Here is a 20,498-nt window from a genome sequence, read left to right as displayed (position 1 = left end):
CAAGGGAAGAAGTGTAGATAGAAAAGAGGAGGGGACCAAGAACAGAACCCTGAGGTACGCCGACAGGTAGAGGGATAGAAGTAGAAGAGGATCCACCAGAGTGAACACTAAAGGTGCGGAGGGAGAGGTAGGAAGAGAACCAGGAAAGGACAGAGCCCTGGAATCCAAGTGAGGACAGGGTATCGAGAAGTATGCTGTGATCGACAGTGTCAAAAGCAGCGGAAAGATCAAGAAGAATGAGGATGGAATATTGACCTCTGGATTTAGCCAGTAATAGGTCATTGGAGACTTTAGTAAGCGCAGTTTCGGTTGAGTGGAGAGGGCGAAAACCAGATTGTAATGGGTCAAGAATAGCATGTGAGAAGAGAAAATCAAGGCAGCGGCGGTGAACAGCACGCTCAAGTAATTTGGAGAGAAAAGGAAGGAGGGAGATGGGTCGGTAATTAGAGGGACAAGTAGGGTCAAGTGAAGGCTTCTTAAGGAGAGGTGTGACCACAGCATGTTTAAAGGCAGCAGGGACAGTCGCAGTGGAAAGTGAGAGGTTGAGAATGTGACAGATAAAAGGAATAAGAGTAGGAGAGATGGCATTAAGAAGGTGGGTGGGAATGGGATCAGAGGAACAGGTGGTACATTTTGAGGAAGAAAGGAGAAGTGTAGTTTCCTCAATAGTAACTTCAGGAAAGGAGGAAAGGGAATGAGGGGAAGGAGAGAGAGGGGAACGGACTAGTGGAGGGAGAGGTGGTGAGGTAGAGAAAGCAAGGTTTATCTTTTGAACCTTGTTGTGAAAGAATTCAGCAAGGGTCTGAGGAGATAATGAAGGGGGAGTTGGGGGAGGGGGCACCTTGAGGAGAGAGTTCAATGTGGTGAAGAGAAGTCGAGGATTAGAGCCAAGAGAGTTGGTCAGCTGGATAAAATAATCCTGTTTGGCACGTAAAAGAGCAGATTGGAAGGAGGTCAGCATGAACTTAAAGTGTAAGAAATCAGCAAGGGCCCGAGATTTCCGCCAGAGGCGTTCGGCGGAGCGGGTACATGAACGTAGGTAGCGGATATTAGAAGTCAGCCAAGGTTGGGGTTTTGTACGCCTTACAGGGCGGGTCATCAAAGGTGCAAGAGTGTCTAAGGCAGAGGATAGAGTATTGTTGTAAGAAGAAACAGCCTCGTTGACAGACGTGGATGGTGCCACAGTAGAGAGGAGGTTTGAAACATGGGAGTACCTGATTCTCAAAGTGGACATATTCCAAACACTATAATGAAAATAAAATGATTTTTTCTACCTTTGTTGTCTGGTGACTTTGTTTTTCTGATCATACTGGCCTAGTATCCGATTCTGCTGCTATCTGTCCTCTTAACTCCCTTTCCAGGGCTTCCTTTCCATTTATTTCTTTCCTTTCCTCCTTCTTCATTTCTGGTCCTCCGCAAACTTGACTTGTGGATCCAGCTTCTGCCTATTTTCTTCATCCATGTGCAGTTTTTCTCCTCTCTTCCTTTTCCCTCATCTCATCTCCTTCCTCACTCTTCCCTCCATCCATGTCCAGCATTTCTTCTCTCTCCCCTGCCCTGCCCTCCATCCACCCATGTCCAGCGACCCTCCTCTCCCCTGCCCTCCCCTCCATCCACCCACCCATGTCCAGCAACCCTCCTCTCTCCCCTTCTCCCCCTCCAGCCACCCATACCCAGCGACTCCCTTCTCTCCCCTGCCCCCCCTCCAGCCACCCCTGCCTAGTGACCCTCCTTTCCCCTGCTCTCCCCTTCCCTCCAGCCACCCATGTCCAGCGACTCCCTTCTCTCCCCTGCCCCCCTCCAGCCACCCATGCCTAGCGACCCTCCTCTCCCCTGCCCTCCCCTCCCCTCCAGCCACCCATGTCCAGCGACTCCCTTCTCTCCCCTTCCCCCCTCCTCCAGCCACCCAAGCCCAGCGACTTCCTTCTCCCCCCTGCCCCCCTCCTCTAGCTACCCATGTCCAGCGACTCCCTTCTCTCCCCTGCCCCTCCTCCTCCAGCCACCCATGCCCAGCGACTCCCTTCTCTCCCCCTGCCCCTCCTCCAGCCACCCATGTCCAGCGACTCCCTTCTCTCCCCTGCCCCCTCCTCCAGCCACCCATGTCCAGTGACTCCCTTCTCTCCCCCTGCCCCCCTCCTCCAGCCACCCATGTTCAGCGACTCCCTTCTCTCCCCTGCCCCCCTCCTTCAGCCACCCATGTCCAATGACTCCCTTCTCTCCCCTGCCCCCCCTCCAGCCACCGAGGTTGTCCAATGGATGCTTCGGGGCAGGCAGTCTTTCCTGCCCGCTGCCGGTACTGACTTTCCCCCGCTGCCGGATCTCTCTTCAAAATGAGCGCCGAAACTTACAAGGGCGGCCTCCAAGACTTCAGCAGAAGTCTCGGCGGCCATTTTTAAAGAGCGATCCAGCAGTGTGGGAGGGTCAGCACCGGCAGCGGGCAGGCAAAGACTGCCTGCCCCGAAGAATTCGCTGGAGAAGGGATGGAGCGAGCGGACGGACCCTGTAGGAAGGAGAGCCGACTCACCCTCAGGAACAACCGGATCGCAAGTCAGTAAAAAATTTAACAACCGGCTCTTGTGATAATAAGTGGGATGGGACTCAACAAACAGAGTACAGAGAGACCCTACCTATGACTCCAGAAGACCTGAGACTGACTGCGCCACTGGAAGGACTAACACTACTCTAACAGAGTGTAAGGCACATAGGACTGTTGACATACAATGCAGGGCGGCATAGGGTAGTTTGTTGCATTATGCTCCCCATAGTAACCCAGGAACATAGGTAATAGAGGTCAGTGTATTTTGTTTCCCCTAAGACACAAACTCAAAGTGGTGCCAGTGGACAAGTCAAACATCCCACACCAGATAACCTGATGAGCATTACTCACATGTATCAGCTGGAACCACACAGGATAGCATTGTGATCAAAGAGTGTTACACACACAACCTGATCGTCAGCCGCCCTAGGACAGTATTTCCCAAGTCTGCTGTCTGAGTAACTCTTGTAAATACTGTAGTAGAGGAAGAAAGAGACAATATATATATACTTCTTTTTAACACTCTTTCTGTAACTGAGCTTGACAAACTTACAAATATCATAGCTTCATTGGAGTATAAAATATCCTAAGGGGAAAAGGCCTCAGAACCCTTCCTCCACTTCTTTATTAAGGAAGAAAACTTGGTAGAAATATATTGGGTAGATTAACTTCATCACCATAAACAACACCTTAAGAAGTCAATCGTTTCAGCTCCTAAGAAGCCAGTCGCAATGGATTCTATTAAATATGTGACATTGAAATAAATTTCAAAATATACTTATCTTTTGAACATTTATGCAGTTCTACTCTCGATGCAGCACACACTGACTTGTGGGCAAAGTTTTGCTAATCAGCCTGTGTCAAGGTGCCAAGTTGTGTAGCTTAGAACTGCGTTGCTTACTTGAAGCATCACCGGATCTGGGAACAGTTCAAGTAAGCAATGCATTTCTAATATGGAGTAACCCTTGCAAATCAGGTTATCAAGATAGCCTCAATAAATCAGTATGACACATTGTCATATAATGGAGGCACAGTGCAAGCTAATCATGTTTATGCATATTCACTGTGGATATCTTGAAAACCTGACTGGCAAGAGGGACTCCAGGACTAGACTTTGGAAACACTGTTCTAGCATCCAGCTCTATCAAGACTGACACAGAGGTGTCTAGGCCTAGCACACCCATATAAGGAGATGCTAATCTCCTTATGCCTTACATGTTCCTTTCAGTTATTGTACACCATTCCTTGCCCTGTCCCAAAGTGTGGCCCACCTATACATATATTGTTGCACCATTTGTGAGAGGAAAACCCATCCTGGCACATGATTTTATTAACCACAAATAATCACCACTTGCACCTATCATTTCAACACACAGCTTGTTGGACAAGACAGATGTGCAAACATAGTACCTATGGTTCATCAGTCTTTACAAGTCCAGAAGTCCCCTGAGGACCTCCCCTAACCCTCAGCTGTATGGTACATCTCACTTCATTAACAGTTATAATACCTCCATAGCCTGCCTAAACAAATTCTACAGCTCAGTTGGGAGACCCCACGTTAAGTATTGTCCCGTTATCACACATTTTTCTACATATCATACTTACCTTTGTAGAGTTGATCTTTCACCATGCCTACCTAACAGCCTCGGTATGGGAAGGGCCAGTACCATCATTTTCCAAACAGAATCATTTGCTGCTGTAACATATGACAAGGCAGAAACATTCAATTTCACCACAATCACATATACAGAAGGACCCCCCTCCATGGTGTGATCTATTGAATAAAACCCTCCCAAATGTCACACACAGCACATTCCCTTGCACTTCAGACTAGTGACTAGCAGACTAAACATCAATTTAATATCTCATAAGGGTAACACAACAGTAGCACAACGTGCATGAGGACCACACAACAGATAATTAGAGGATATATTGGATGCACACCCACCTTCACCTTTGCACTTGAGGCAACACAACAGCAAAGATCCACAGCACCCACACATTGGACCGTTCAGGCAAAGAAAATACAGCACTGTGGCTCCTTCAATCGCATCTGTGGCCACACAAGAATGACATCATGTAGGCACGACTGATGCTTACATCATATACATGTGGTAGCCAATAACACGTGACTAACATTAGGACATCATTATTACATGATGTGGTCAACTACAAAATATTTATTTTATTTGCATACCTTACTGCCACCACTAGAAGAAAAATGCATGATTACAATGGGTTCTTCTAAACATACGGAGGTGAATGGGGTTCTGTTCTATTAGAGCCAGCGCACATCACAGACTACCTGTTAAGAGGCCTCAGTGTCCCTTACCAATCACAGCACCTCAAAAATTGTCTGTTTGCACTAGTAGTTAGCAGGAGCAGACACAGGTCTTACGTAAACGGCATTGTCTATGTGAAACAGGAAAGGCTGGAAAGAAACTAAACACAATAATGCACCTTGCAAAGGTATTCCACACATCGTTGGCTGACAGCTAAAAGGAAAGATAATAATAGGTATCTACAAAGGGCTATAAGAAAGGGAAAGGAGACAGGATTTGATATTGCACCTTTCTGTACTTACAATCAAACCAATTACCATATTAGATACATGTATTTGGTTTGTACCTGAGCTAATGGAGAGTTTGGCGACTTGCCTAGAGTCACAAGGAGCTGCAGTGGGAATTGAACCCAGGTCCCCACCATCAAAGTCCTCTGCACTAACCCCTAGGCTACTCCTCCACAGCACTTAGTCTATATTGACCACAAAAGGCCAAGGCTACTGTGTTTCTATGTTGTAATGGGGGACAGGCCTAGACAGTCAATTTGTTTAAGGACACCTACAGCAAATATGCATAAGATATAAGCAAGCCAAACATTTAAGTAATGCAAATATATATAATGGTATATATAGTCCTAGGGTGTATTTTGGAAAACTAACTGCCCAAGTAGGCCACCAGGACAGGCCTGAGACAAGTGTTAGTATATAGAAATAGGAGTCATGCTGTACCTTTTAAGACCTGCTGGTGCAAGCCTTTCCAAACAAAGTGAATGTGCTGTTGAGGAGGACGCAGTGCTTAGACAGAAACGCTAAAGAACAACAAAGCTTAGTTAAGAGCTCCTAATTCTTACCTATACCCCTGTGGAAACTGTTCTTACAATGGATTCACCCCAGCTACAGAGTGTGGACTTGACTACACCTGCTAGTCCCTACACTAGGTTAACATTAAGTTTAACTGAAAACTAAGTTCCTGAAAGATAATACACTAGTAGGCAGCTTCTCTAATCATTGAGAAGAAACTCAGGCCTCTAGACATTAGCAAACTAGACTTGTGAAATCACTCCATGGTGCTTTAAAAAGCACACAGTGAGGATTTCTCACGTGGGGGTGAAAAAAAAGGCCTGTGCTCCAGGAGGTAAATCAAGGAGGTGACACACAGTTCAATATAACCTTTATTACCCAGCTCTGCAACTAGCCTTAAATAGAGTAGAAAGTGGAAGACATCACAACAACATGGTAACTTAACACATGTTAATCATTCCAATTAACAATTCCATTGTCAATTAGGTAACAGCTGCTGCTGGGGAGATTAAGCCACCTGTGGCAGATCTTTTCTAGCTTCATCCAGATGGAAGGTGAATTGCTTGATAAAGAATCACTGCCTTCCTGCCAGATCTATAAATGGACACAGGTGAGACATTTGTTACAAACACACACCTCTCACCCACCATTCTTCAAAAAAGTAAATACCCATATATTGGATCACTGCCTCACAATTAAAGGTTTCTAAAACACCCTTATCAGTCCAGTTCTAAAAGGTGACCACATGGTCCCAGGCCATTATGGCATTATGGCTGTGTAACTCTCCTGTACCTAAGGTTTGGCAGTAGGGGGTGATGTAAATGATTAACATTCAGGAGAAACAGGTGATGAGGAAGAGTCTTACACATATAAGGTGAGTGGTCCTCTTTCACACAGATTGTGGCATTCCACAGAAAGAGTGTTTGGAATCAGTGGTGACACGCAGGTTTCCCGCAGTCCTGCTTTTGTAGTTCATTGTCCATGGTAGGAAATGGGATAGCTTTATGGCACCCACCCCTTTCCCCACACAACTATATGGCATAATCTGTTGCTAATTAAAACACACATACGATAAGCTGCTTAGCTTCCCTAATCCTCCCGTGTCAGAGAGTGGTTCACATTTTGGGCTAAAATGCTAGGACAATAGCAGGGCACCTCACACATATTTGTTCTCCAAGAAAAAGTTTCCCGTTCTGTTGTTGATTGACACTTGCAATCAATGATTTAGAGATGAGGACCCGAGCAGCTCACGTGACCTCCTTAACATATTTATAAATGATCTGGAAAATGGAACAATGAATGAGGTGATTAAATTTGCAGATGACACAAAGCGATTCAAAGTTGTCAAAACACATGTGGACTGTGAAAAATTGCAGGAAGACCTTAGGAAACTGGAAGACTGGGCCTTAAAATAGCAGGTGAAATGTAATGTGGACAAATGCAAAGTGATGCTCATTGGGAAGAATAATCTGAGTCATAGTTACCTGATGCTAGGGTCCACCTTAAGAGTCAGCACTCAAGAAAAATATCTAGGTGTCTTTGTAGACAATACACTGAAAATCTTCTGCCCAGTGTACAGCAGCGGCCAAAAAACAAACAGAATGCTAGGAATTATTAGGAAAGGAATGCAAATTAAGACCAAAAATATTATAATGCCTCTGTATTGCTCCATGATGCGACCTTACCTTGAGTATTGCATTCAATTCTCGTTGCTGTATCTCAAAAAAGATATAGCGGAATTAGAAAAGGTTCAAAGAAGAGCAACCAGAATGATCAAGGGAATGGAACTCCTCCCATATGAGGAAAGGGTAAAGAGGTTAGTACACTTCAACTTGAAAAAGAGGTGGCTGGGAGGGGGGGGATATGATTGAGGTCTATAAAATCCTGAGTGGTGTAGAATGGGTAGAAATGAGTCAATTTTTCACTCTTTCAAAAAATACAAAGACCAGGGGACACTCAATAAAATTACATGGAAATACTTTAAAAAAAAATAAGAAATATTTTTCTCACTCAAAGAATGGTTAAGCTCTGGAACTCGCTGCCTGAGGCTGTGGCAACGGAGGTTAACGTACCTGGGTTTAAAAAAGGTTTGGAAAAGACTTTAGATCCAAGATGGCAGCATAGCATTTAATCGCACCAGATGCGCCCAGTTACCTGATCGAAGCACTGTTGGGAGAGGTTCCATATCCCCACAGACAGTGGAGAAAAGGAGAGGGAAGGTGCGGGAGAATTCCTCAACCTCCACCGGGACCCAACTCCACCACCAGACGACCTTGGATCAGTTCGGGTTGGCGCCTGGACTCAGGCAAGCCTCTTCTCCCGCCTTTGGAGCCGGCACGTCTGCGCTGGCCAGCAGTGTTGACGGGGTCTCTCCTTGAGCCCTGTCCAACGTGCGGTTCCCCCTCAGCCAGGAAGGGGCAGCATGGAGTCAAGTCCGGCAGCTCAGGCTCCGAATGTAGGGGACCTGGGTGTGCAGGGAGGGAACCTGCCCAAGCTAGGAGAAACGGCTAGGAGCACCAGACTGGAAGAACAACTAGCAATACATACATTGCCATCACAAATAGTGAGTACTTTGAAACAGTCTATTGATGCTCCCCTTCCTGTTTTTTCTTCGGAGACTATAACAAAACCAGCTGTAGTGACAATGGAGTCACTCTGGGACTTGACATTTAACATTCAATCTTCTTTACAAGTATTGATAACTAAAAACACTAATGAAATGAAGGTATTGTCTGAAGCAGCCATTATCCAGGCACAGGTAACTGATCAACAATCCTCTGAATTGAAACTTTTAGATGAGAAAATTCAAAAATTAGAATCTGTGGGACAAGTCTCAATTAAAGAAAGAAACTTTACCTTTCGTCATTTGGAATACTTAGAAAATCAATCTAGGAGGCTTAATTTGAGGCTGACGAATTTTCCTAGATCACCTTTAATTACACCTATAGAGATGGTTTAAAAATATTTGGTTGAAATACTAGGAATGGTTGGGGATTCACTGCCTCCTATAACTCGGGCGCAGTACTTACAAACTAACGTAAAAACTTTGCCTGGAACTTCTCAGACCCAAGTAGGAGATGCTATGAACCTCACATCTTTCTTGGAATCCTCATTAGAGGTAATTACTCAGAGAAGTACTGTGGTGGTTTCCTTTGCTCTGGAGATGGATCGAGATGCAGTACTGAGACTTTCCTTTTGTCATTTGGACTCTATTCTTGGGGTCTAAAATAAGAATTTATCCAGATTTGTCTAGAGAAACACAGAAAAGGCGTAAAGCCTTTTTGGTTTTGCGCCCAAGGACTTTGGCATTAGGTGCAAATTTTGTACTTAAATTTCCTTGTATATGTCGCATATTATTTCAGTCTAAACAATTTCAGTTCTTTGATCCCAAGCAGTTAGAAGATTTTTTGCTGTCTAAAGAAGAGGTTAATGTTATTGTCTAGACACAGATGTACACTGTAAGATAGCTTGGAGTAGGCTACCTGGATAGTATTAATTTAGAATTGCTTCTTAGATACAATGTTAAGTAATCTTGTTCCTTTCTTGGATCTAATTTACCTAATGTATAGTGGACAAAAGTGGTGAAGATATTTCAGTTATGGATAACTTTGAATATTTTGTTACGAGGTATTTCCAATTTCTTGTATTATTGCTCAATGAGTTGTATAATATATGTAATTTAATAAAAATAATGAACATAAAAAAGGTTTAGAAAAGTCCTTAGTGCCTTGTTTACTAAGCGTTATAGGTGTGGTAACATTTTTAAATGCGCGCTACCATGTACGTGCCTACAATATCCCTATAGGCGCCTACATGGTTAGCGCACATGCTAAGTGAAGGCTCACTAAAAACACTAACGCACCTTAGTGTTATTGAGATGGGCATGGAGGAAGCCACTGTTTGCCCTCTGGTTGGTAGCATGGAATGTTGCTATTAATTGGGTTTCTGCCATATACTTATGACCTGCATTGGCCACTGTTGGAAGCTGGATACTGGGCTACATGGACCCAGTATGGCTATTCTTATGATTTATAGCTACTCTATGTTCTGAGTTTTTTTTCCTACCCTGAATAAATAATTAAAATTATATGATTTTTAGGCATCAGTCAGGTAAGTTTTGATAAATTTGCAGTGGGAGTTTTGTTGATATGTTAGTTTTGACCAATGTTTTCATATATTTGTATTGAAGTGTGTAGTCATGTTAGAGACAGGCTTCTGAAACTGGGATTGTTCTTGAAGAGACCTTATTAGAAGTACCAAGCCTCTGAGGAAACATGGCTGATTATTTTGCTTGTGTACATATGTGTAAATTATGTGCTTTGAGTTTTACCTGCAACCTGTGTGTCACACATTTTGTGAGGTCCTGCAGCCAGCTGCTAGCCACACTGCAACAATCTGATTTTAGGACAGTTATAAATTTACTGACAACCAGTAAATGTGTAACTTACTTTGAAAAGTGATCTCATATATACAACTAACATATTTTAAAACTTGCAGCAAATAAACTGATATTCATCATATTTTTATGTAGTATTTTAAATACAGGGCTCGGAGCTCAAGCTGTCAGCCAAAACTTCATCTTAATTGAGGAGCTTAAAAGTTTGCCCCAGGTACAAACTAACTGTCTGTATATAATATGTAAACTACTTAGATTGTAACCACAGAATGAATATCAAATCCCATCCCATCCCCTTCCCCTTCCCCTTATAAATGTAGGTCTGCCATTTATTTACCTAGATTTATGAGCCTAGTGCTGAAAGTCAGTGCTTCTAACCTTTTCCCTACCCTAAATCCGCCTGTTGCCACCAACTTTTTATATTCATAAATTTAGGAGTTGAATCAAATTTTGAGTATAAAGATAGGTACTCAGCTCTAGTAAATTTTCATAGAGGCCAGTTTAGGAGCATACATCCTTTGAATATTGGGCCCTCATTTTATTTGTAATAATAATTATAAGACAGATGTAATCATTCATTTTTGGCCAATTTCATTGTTAGAGTCTGACCTTTAGTAAAGTGTTAATCAATTGTAATGTGCTGTCAGAGTAGAAATAACTTCATGCCATATTTATTTCTCTCCAGTTTTGTTATGACATCATGGAACAGCTTGACACATTATTTCCATTGGCTGTAGCATGTAAGGATGATTTTCTTCAGGAAATTAGTTCAAACTTTGCAGAGGCCTGCTACAAAGTGGCAACAAGTGTCCTGTCAAGGCTAAAGGAGAGGAGCAAAGGGGTTCCAACAGAGGCATCAATACAAAACCTATATGTTATTCTCTCTACATCAATATATGTCCTTCAGCATTTTATTCACTATAACAATTTAATGAGAAAGACAAGCAAAAAGTAAGTGTTTTGTGTATATACTAATAATATTGGTTAGGGAATGCATGGATATAAATGAATTAATTTCTGGTTTTGCTTTATACTATTTCTGTGGTTTTGTGGTATTGTTGAAAGCAGCAATGTGTTTAAGGGCTCCCAAATGTGGATCACAATCCCAAATGGGGTTGCAGAACATGTTTAAGTTCATGACCTAGGTGTTGGAGCTCATATAAACGTTATCAGCTCGTGTTTCCAGGGGTATAAGTGAATTATCTGGCCCTGTTTACTGTTTTAATTTTGATATTAAACAATAAGCACAAGTAATAACTTCTACAGAAAAAAACATGTGATACAATAAACATAAAAAAACACATAATAAGGAAAGGGGAAAGCAGTTTCCAAAAGAAAAAAGTTTCACTTAGGTCTAGTTCGCAAGTTTAAAAGAGACTCAGTACTATATAGGAAAATTTATAGGTAACAAGATAATAAAAAGAAAGAAAAGAACAGAACATGCCAGATTACAAGAGCAGTAAACTCAATAAACCCCCTTTAACTTACAGTCTTATTTGGTGGATCCCCCACAGACATTTGTCTGGTAACCAAGAAGGTGGTCAAATGAGATGGTTACCAAAAATATACTTTGCAGATTGATAATGTATAGTGCATTTATAAATTAGGGATAGAGTTTGAGAAGTCTCTTAGGTAAAGCAGCATGCATATAAAGAGATTTTGTGTGTCTCATCATTAATAGTAAATACCCTGAATCATCTGAGACAATCATATAAAGATAGCTAAAGGTTCCAGCGCTAAAGCAAATAGGAATGGCGAAAGAGGGCAGCCTTGACGAGTCCCTTTGTGTAAACAAAAAGACTGGGAAAGAGCACCATTAACAGTAACAGATGTATTGTTCACAAAATAGATATGGCCATTCTACATTAGCAAATGCCTTTTCAGCACCTAATGAATGGATCACCAAGTTTTCGTGTTCTTAGAAGTGTGATTTTATTTTTTTATTTATTTTATTGCATTTGTATCCTATATTTTCCCACCTATTTGCGGGCTCAGTGTGGCTTACAATACATTGTAAATAATGGAAATACGATTTGTTACAATTCAATTATGGATTACATTGTGAGAATTTAAGCGAAAGCAGAGTCAAGGTATCGTTAGGGAATAGGACAAGGAAAAGAACAATGGAACAATGGAAAGAGACAAAGGGAAATAGGGTAATAGAACCTTAGCAAATGAACATTCGGGATAACATTTTTTGTGAGTGAAGGTTTAAGTGTGATAAAATTACGGGGGATGAGAGTTTATATTGATGATGCACCTAATATTGTCTTAGCTATATCAATTTTGAATAAATCATTTTTGATCAGGGTGAGTACACTCAGTGATAGCATACTCAAGTCTTTGGCTGAGGATTTTAGCAAACATTTTATAGTCGGTATTTAATAAGGAAACAGATCTATAAGTAGAGCAGAGAGTAGGGTCTTTTTGATCTTTTGGGATTACTGTTATAGTCACAGAGTAGAAGGACTCAGGCAAGCAGTGGGCCTCCGTTACCTTGTTGAAAGCTTCTGTTAAATAAGGAACAAAATGAGGAGCTAGAGTTTGATACAATTCTGCTGGAAGTTTATCAGGGCCTGTTGCCTTATTTCTTTCCAATTTTGCAATCGCAGAGTGTGCTTCCATCTGTGTAAATGGTCTGTCAATATAGATTGAAAGACAGATTTCAGTTAGGCTTGTCCAATTTATCTAACCAAGATTTAATAGTTTCCATCTTACGATGAGAGTGCGAGGTGTATAACTCCTTGAAAAAAGAGGAAAAGGTACTCAATGTTTTGAGTACAGAATGACACAGTGCCATCAGAGGATTTGATTTTCTCAACACGCCTTTTAAGTTTAACATAGCGCAGCTGCTAGGAAAGTAGTTTTGGGGGTGTGTTAGCACCCTTAAAGAAGGAGTTTTGAGTCATATTCATATAATACATTATTTGTTCGGTCTCGAGAGCTGCTATCTGTTGTTTGACCCGTAACATTTCTTGGAAAGTGCACTTATTCTTAGTGTGTTTATAATCAGCATCAAGAGTAGCTAGTGAGGTATGAAGGTCATCCAGTTGTGCCTTGGTTGTCTTTTAATGTCCAAGGATAGTTTGGATATATGGCCTCAAAGGACTGCCTTCCAAGCATCCCAGAAAGTAAACAAATGTATTTCATCAGCATAAATAAAATTAACATATTCCTCTGAAGTCGAGATTAATTTTTATAGAAACATTAGATTTTGAGGATGTTGTCTATTAAAGAACCACTGTTGAGGCAAAGGAGTATCATCACTTAGATTGCCTAGGTGGAAATTCACCATTGCGTGGTCCGAGAGATATCGGGTTCTAATGGAACAGTCTAGAACTGAACAGTGAAGTGGAGAAGAGATGAACCAGTAATCAATTCTAGAGAAGGAATCATGGACTGCAGAGAAAAATGAGTAGTCTCTCTCACTTGCATGCAGTGCGTGCCTGATGTCTTTAAGAGATAAATCTTTTATATTTTGCAAAATAAGCCTGTTAGTTAGAATAGTCTTAAAATTATTTTCAGATTTATCCAAAGATGACAATCCAAAAAAACCCACGAAAGGTGTGGGAGTACCACACAGAGTGTGGAGGTGCACTTAATCTCCACGAAACAAAGTAAGGGAAAAACAAAGAGGGGGTGGGGAAGATAGACTCTTTTCAAACAATGGAGAAGACGTATGATTGTAAATAAAAAGTAATGTTTATTACAACAACTCGACTCAACACAGCCGTGTTTCGGCGCCATAGCATCTTCTTCAGGAGTCTTCCACAGGTTTTAACCAGTACTTGAATGGTTAACACACCAGAGGTATAAACGGTGCTAGAACAGTTAACACAACAAAAAAAGGGGGAACAAATGCACTGAAGGGTGCACAGTTCCTTCTCTCCAAGAACCATACGAGATATGAGCAAACAGAATCGTGCTTACACATCAAAAGATGACAAGGCACAATTAAAATCTCCACCCAGACACACAGAGCCTTTTAATGAGAAATTTAAGATGTGAAAGAAATTTGTGAAAAATGAAAAGGCGTTATTGTTAGCATATATGTTAGCTAAAGTTATATAGGTTCCATCTGACTTCCCAATTACAATAATATACCTACCCTCTGGATCTTGTATGGCAGATTCCAATACAAAGGGGCAATATTTTGCAATTAAAATAGCCACTCCACTTTTATATTTAGAGAAAGAAGAGTAAAATATGTGAGTAAACCAAGCAGTGTGCAATTTTTCATGCTCTGTATGAGTCAGGCGAGTTTCTTGGAGAAAAGCAATCATAGCTCGTGATTTTTAAAGAGGTGATAGCTCCCTTTTCTGCTTAATGTGGTAATGTTCCAAGAAATAAACCTAGTCATCCTGATGAAATGAAAAGGCACAGTTATATGTGGATTTGGAGAAATTCCCTTCCTGATAGGAGATAATATAGAGAAAGATAGGAAGCTTCTCCTAGGAGATGCAGGTGATTTCTCCTTTCCAGAAACTATATTCACCCACAATGCATGTTCCTCAGTAGTATGAAACTATTGTTTATGTCCTTGCCACTCAAAAGCCAGAGCAAATGAAAACTTCCACATAGAGGGTGGAAGCTCCTACGGTGCTATAGCGTGAATTGTGACAAATCAGGGAAGATCTTGATGTCTACTCCTTGGAAAGTTATACAGTCTTTGTTTCTGATTCTTGACATAAGAGTCTGCTTTTTTTTGAAAGCTATGAAAGCAAGCAATGATTGCTGTATGAAAGCTTTTATGATTTGAAGAAAAGGACTGTGTATGATGAATCCACTCAGCCTTTAGCACTGTATCTTTAAAGTTAGGAACACAGAATGAGTAAAGATCAGTTAGAAACTAGTGGAGTTTTTCATTATCTCTCTCAGGGACCCCCAAAATACATAGATTACAGTGTCTTTGTCTGTTTTCCAGGTCATCATGCTTTTCTTTGATTTCTGTGCTCAGCGTTTCAAGGTTGCACAATTTAGTTTTGAAAATCGTAATTGTGTCAAACTTTTCACCTATGTTTATTTCATTCTGTGACATTCTTTCATCCAAAGACAAGTTCCACTTTTAGGTCTTTAATAGCTGAAGTCATATCAACACGAAAGGATTTAATTTCTCCCATCAGTTCTAAGAAATCCGTCTTGGTTATAGGTAATCCTCAGGAGGAAGTACAAATTGTGAGGTAGATGAATCTAGTGGAGAGGAAACTAAAGGAGCTGAGTCCGCTAGTTTTTTGCTATGATAGAGCTTAGAAGCAGTGGCAGCGTAGGAAGGCTTATGAGCCATGAGTATAGATGGTGAGAGGGGAGACAAACTGGGAATTGTAGTTGCAGTCCCGAAAAAGTGTAGTAAGGGTGCTTTTGCAGCAGTCACAGTTGCAAGAAACTCTGTTGTGTGTGTGAGATAAACTGCAAGAGTCACTTAGTGCAGTTCAGCAAAACTTGTGGTCGCATTCCAGAAGAAGGCACAATTATAGTAATTATTAGCAGTTCACATCAATGCCTAATATAAAGTAAGCTCATATAAAAAAAAAAAGAAAGCAGATACTGGATAACTGCTTTCTTTTAACTATTGGTAAAGTCAGAACATAGTATTGGACTGACATGGTGATTTGCCCCTTTTTGATATCACCGTCGAGTCGTTTGATTTGGGCACGGCAGTTTATCCTTCCAAATCGTCAAAGGTTCTCAGTGGCTTCAATCGCTATGCTTGGTGCAATTGGACCATGTCTGGGAAGGACATCCATTCTTGGTGTCTCCAGTGTTTGGGGCTTGATCATACCCCTTCCAGCTGTCTTCTTTGCCTGAGTATGCAGAAAAGAACCTGACTGTCCAGAGAGGCTCAGAGAGAGGAAATTTTTGGAGCCCCATCTGAATTGTCCACATGGCTGCTAGATCTATGTCTGACACTGGGAGTGGGCATGCATTGAGCAGGTCTCCACCTGCCTCGACTCTGGCTGCTGTACAGGGCCCCTGGGACGGTCAACATCGGACCTGATAACTAGAATGCATGGGGATTTGATGTCATTTTCATTGCCACCGAGGAGTGTCAATGCTCAACATCAGGTGAAGGGCAAAAAGCACAAGCATCGACCCCCCTTAATGCATGGTGCCGGGAGCACCGGGGTATCAAGAGTTCCAGTCCCCGAGAAGTGCGGGTGCTGGGAGGAGTGCTCTCCCTCCATCAAGGAAGTGCTGATGGGGTCTCTGTGCATCCAGGACCAAGCATCTACACTAACCCTGACAATTCAACAGACTCTCTCTAACCTGACGCTGCAACCTTTCCCGATGTCGGCTCTTGATGAGCGCATCTGGGCCATGCTCCAGGAGCACCTGGCAGGGCTTCTCAAACAGAATATGTTGGCAACTAGAATGCATGCACTAGCCATGCCTCTGCCTGCTACCCCACAAGGCCCTCAGCCTGCTTTGAGGTCTCTGATGTTGTTGCCGTGTGCATTACCAGTGTCTACAGCTGCCCGTGCTGGCACCCCCTTGATGTCAATGGATGAAACTTTGCTGGAGTCGAGGGTGGAGCCTATATCTCGATGCCTTCTAGACAAGAACCAAGTTCCTCATACATGAGGCAGGCTTGGTTTCAACCCTCCCATGAGGAGTTCTTTGCTGATACCGACATGGAGCACGCAAGGGCATATGAGGAGGGTCCATGGTAATTCTAGGAGGAGAAGTCATATGATATCCCTTCTGATCCCTCTCCACCTGAGGAAAAGAGAGAGGCTCCAGCTGTGAGCCTTCCCTTCCCAGATTTTGTCAGGAGTTGGAGGCTGCTATCCCTATTCATTTGGAGACAGAGGACGAACACCTTTGTTGGTTCCTGTCCTCCCCAAGAAGATAAACACCATGAGTTGGATCCAGAGTTCCCCTGGGTTTGATAAGCCACAGTTTCCTCATCATTCCCTAGTTGTGGAATCTGCGCTCAAAAGAGCCAGGATTTCTAGAGATTTTGCTTCTGCGCCCCCAGGCAGAGAAGTTCGAACCCTGGACTCTTTTGGGCACAAGATATATATCAGGCCTCTGTGCTCATCTCCCGAATACAGTCATACCAGCGCTACATAAGCCTTTACTTGTGGAACTTGGTGTGCAGTATAAGTGATTTGGCTGATTCTCTCCCACCAGAGCAGGCCGAATCTGTTTGCTAGCTGGCCAAGTAGCAGAAAGCATGTCGTAAGTTTTTGACTAGGAGTGCTTATAATACTTTTGATGTGTCATCCAGGATGTCTGCCCAGAGTATAGTGATGTGCAGACTCTCATGTCTGCGTGTCTCTAATTTGTTTCTGGTGGTCCAGCAGAGATTGATGGGAGACAGGTGCCAGGGAGATCTTTTTGAAGAGAAGGCGGAGGAGGTCGCTGACCTCATAAAAAAATCATACTGATGCCATCGATACTCTTTTCTGCTGGACACCTTCTGCACCCTTCTCATCCAGAAGGTTTTCAGGCAAGACAAAGAGAGCTCCCCACTAAGAGGCTCAGGTATGCTCCTTCTCGCCAGTTTCAACAAGCTCATCCCCAGCATGCTCATTCTTGTCAACCGCGTGCGCCTAATACCCAGCCGTCTCCCCAGTCAAAAGAGGAGACAAGTTTTTGACTGGATCCAGCAGAGCAGAGCTGCCATAACCATGACCATTCCAGACAACCTACCAGTGGGAGGGAAACTGAGTTTTGTTTCCAAGAAAGGTGTCCCCTTGTAACCTTCAGATTGTCCGTCTTGATTACACCCTTCACTGGTATCCAGGACCACCAACTTGCTCTCTAAGAGCAAGTTCCTTCAGCTCTGATTACAGGGAAGTACTTGCAGAGGAACTCTCTACTTTTCTAAAGGCCCATATGGTCGAGCCTCTTCCACCAGGGGAAGAAAGGAAGGGATTCTATTCCAGGTACTTCCTTGTCTCAAAGAAAATGGGGGGGGGGGGGGGGGGGTTCCATCCTAGACTTAAGGGCACTGAACAAATTTCTGGTCAAAGAAAAATTCAGGATGGTTTCCATGGGCATCCTTCTTTCAATGATTCAGGCCACAGAAAGTATCTCAGATTTCAGATGGGAACATGTCACTTCCAGTACCGCGTGTTTCTGTTTGGCTTTGTGTGAGCTCCCAGGATTTTTACCAAGTGTCTAACGGTAGTCGCAGCCTTGCTATGCAGACTATGTGTTTCCCTACCTGAATGATTTGCTGTTAAAGAGCACGTTGAAATACTTTGCTCAGGAGTCCATGGGGAGACCTATTTGGTTGCTGGACCTACAAGGGTTTGTTTTAAACTACTCCAAGTCCCATCTGTTTCCAGTTCAGCAATTGGAATTCATTGAAGCCCTACTAGAGGGTGGACACCCTAGTCATGCTAGCTACTCGGGTTTGAGCCAGCCAGTGGGTCACAGCTCTGCAGATGTTGAGGTTGCTAGGATACATGGTCTCCACGGTGCATGTCACTGCCTTGACACACCTGCACACAAGAACTGCCCTATGGACTCTAGCTTCCCAGTGGTGTCAGGCCTCTGGGAACCTAGCAGATGTCATCCAACTAACATTGGAGTTGGTTCAATCCCTCTTCTGATGGGCAATCCGATACTGTTTGACTGTGGAACTTCCATTCCAAATCACTCAGCCCCAGAAGGTTCAGAATACTGATGCCCTGGGATAGGGAGCTAATTTGGACGGGCTTTACACCCAGGGTGCTTGGTTGGCCCAGGAAACAGATTTTCAGATCAATCTTCTGGGGCTTCAAACAATCTGAAACTCTCTAAAGGCTTTCAGAGATTGGCTGTTCAACCAAATTGTACTCATTCAAAGGGACAGTCAGATTGCAATGTATTATACCAACAAAAAGGGGGGGGGAGGTACTGGATCATACCATCTGTCAGGAGGCTGTCCGGATGTGGCACTAGGCTGTCTAGAACAAGATAATTCTCAGGGCCACATACCTTGCAAACAAATCCAACACCCTGGCCGGCATACTAATCAGGGTCATTCAGCTTTTCGAGTGGTCGCTCAGCAAAATCTACAGGGAGTGGGGCACCCCCCTCGGTGGATCTCTTTGTAACTCCATTCAACTACAAAGTCTCTCAATACTGTTCCAGGGTCAGGGCACACGGCAGATTATCGTTGGATGCCTTCCTCCTCCTATGGGAGAACGATCTTCTGTATGTGTACCCTGCCATCCATCTCATGGGGAAGATTTTGCTGAAACCCAAGCAAGACCAAGGAGCCATGTGTCATGAACACAGGATGTGAGGCCTTTAGGCCACAGTTGAACCCCTGGGCTGGCACAAGGCAAGATGATCCCAGGCAGGATCCAGGACGGGACTGGGCAAGGCAAGACTAGACAGTATAAGGCTAGAACTAGACAAGACTGGGCAAGGCAAGGCTAGACTATGCAAGATCCAATGGGACAAGGGAATACAGACGAGACAGGGACTGGATCCAGATGAGGCAAGGAAAAGCAAGGCAGCAGGGCTAGAACTGGAACCCAGACAGGAGAAGGCAAGACAAGAAACTAGGCTAAAACTGTGTCCAGACAGGCAAAACAAGGGCAAGGCAAGAACTGGATGCGGATGGGATAGGACAAGACAATGAGCAAAACAGATAAGACAAGACTCTAAAGGCAAAGCAAGGCACAAAGGAAGACAAGGTCTAGGCAAGGCAGAATTAGTCAGGGCTGGAACAAGAGTCCAAGGCAAGACTGGCTGAGTCCAAGACTAGGCAAATTCTGGAGGCAGGGCAGGAGCAAGGTAGGAACTATGAGACAAGGCAGGACTGGAGCTTTGTAGGAACTCAGAGACAAGGTAGTGCAGGAGCTTGACAGGAACTCATAGACAAAGCAGGGCTGGAGCTTGGCAGGAGCTCAGAGACAAGGCATGGCTGGAGATAAGAAAAGCAGGCAAGGCTGGGTCCAAGGCAGAAGTAGGAACAGGAACTGGAATGCACACAAGGCAGGGAGATCTTGTAATCAAGGCCCCAAAAGGAGCCATTGCGAAGGCCTCTAAGCAGAGTCCTGAACACCCTAAAATAGGGCTCTGTTTTATACATCACAGGAATGCGTTCCCCGGAGACTCCTGCCACTGGATCTTCAAAACAGCGCCTAGGCACTCCTGCACTGGTGATTGGAGAGGCAGCCTGGTGGCGTCCCAGCACACTTGGAAACACAGCGAGGCCACTCAGCCACAGTAAGACGCTGGAAGCCCGCCACGACGAACACCAGGGGACCCGACAAAGAGGAGGTGCATCGGAGTGGGAATCATGGCCAAGCTATGACAGTACCTCCTCCTCAAAGGCCTCCTCCCTTCGGTCTGGGGCAAAGTGGCATGGAAAACTGAAGAGCCTACTCAGGAACACAGGAACAGGACTAACAGACATCCATGAAGAGTCCTTGAAACCGCAGGCCCATCTGGAAACAACGGTGTCCTAGACCACATCCCTATGGTCCTGTTCCTCAGGCATGGTACAAGAAACAGAAGGTTGAAGACATTTGTTCTCAGGA

The 20,498-nt window shown here is 43.6% G+C and overlaps 1 protein-coding gene across 1 annotated transcript in view; it reads left to right on the top strand.

The window, feature by feature from the left end:
- Window positions 1-20,498, top strand: part of KIAA0825 (KIAA0825 ortholog) — a 584,207-nt gene that overhangs the window by 132,941 nt on the left and 430,768 nt on the right. The window contains 1 exon segment of the mRNA XM_030193391.1: window positions 10,700-10,965. Within this exon segment, the coding sequence (XP_030049251.1) occupies window positions 10,700-10,965 (266 nt within the window).

Source organism: Microcaecilia unicolor, chromosome 2 (assembly GCF_901765095.1).
Source record: "Microcaecilia unicolor chromosome 2, aMicUni1.1, whole genome shotgun sequence".
Classification (NCBI taxonomy): domain Eukaryota; kingdom Metazoa; phylum Chordata; class Amphibia; order Gymnophiona; family Siphonopidae; genus Microcaecilia; species Microcaecilia unicolor.
Note: the sequence above shows the minus strand (reverse complement) of the source record. Positions and strands in the feature narration are given on the sequence as shown.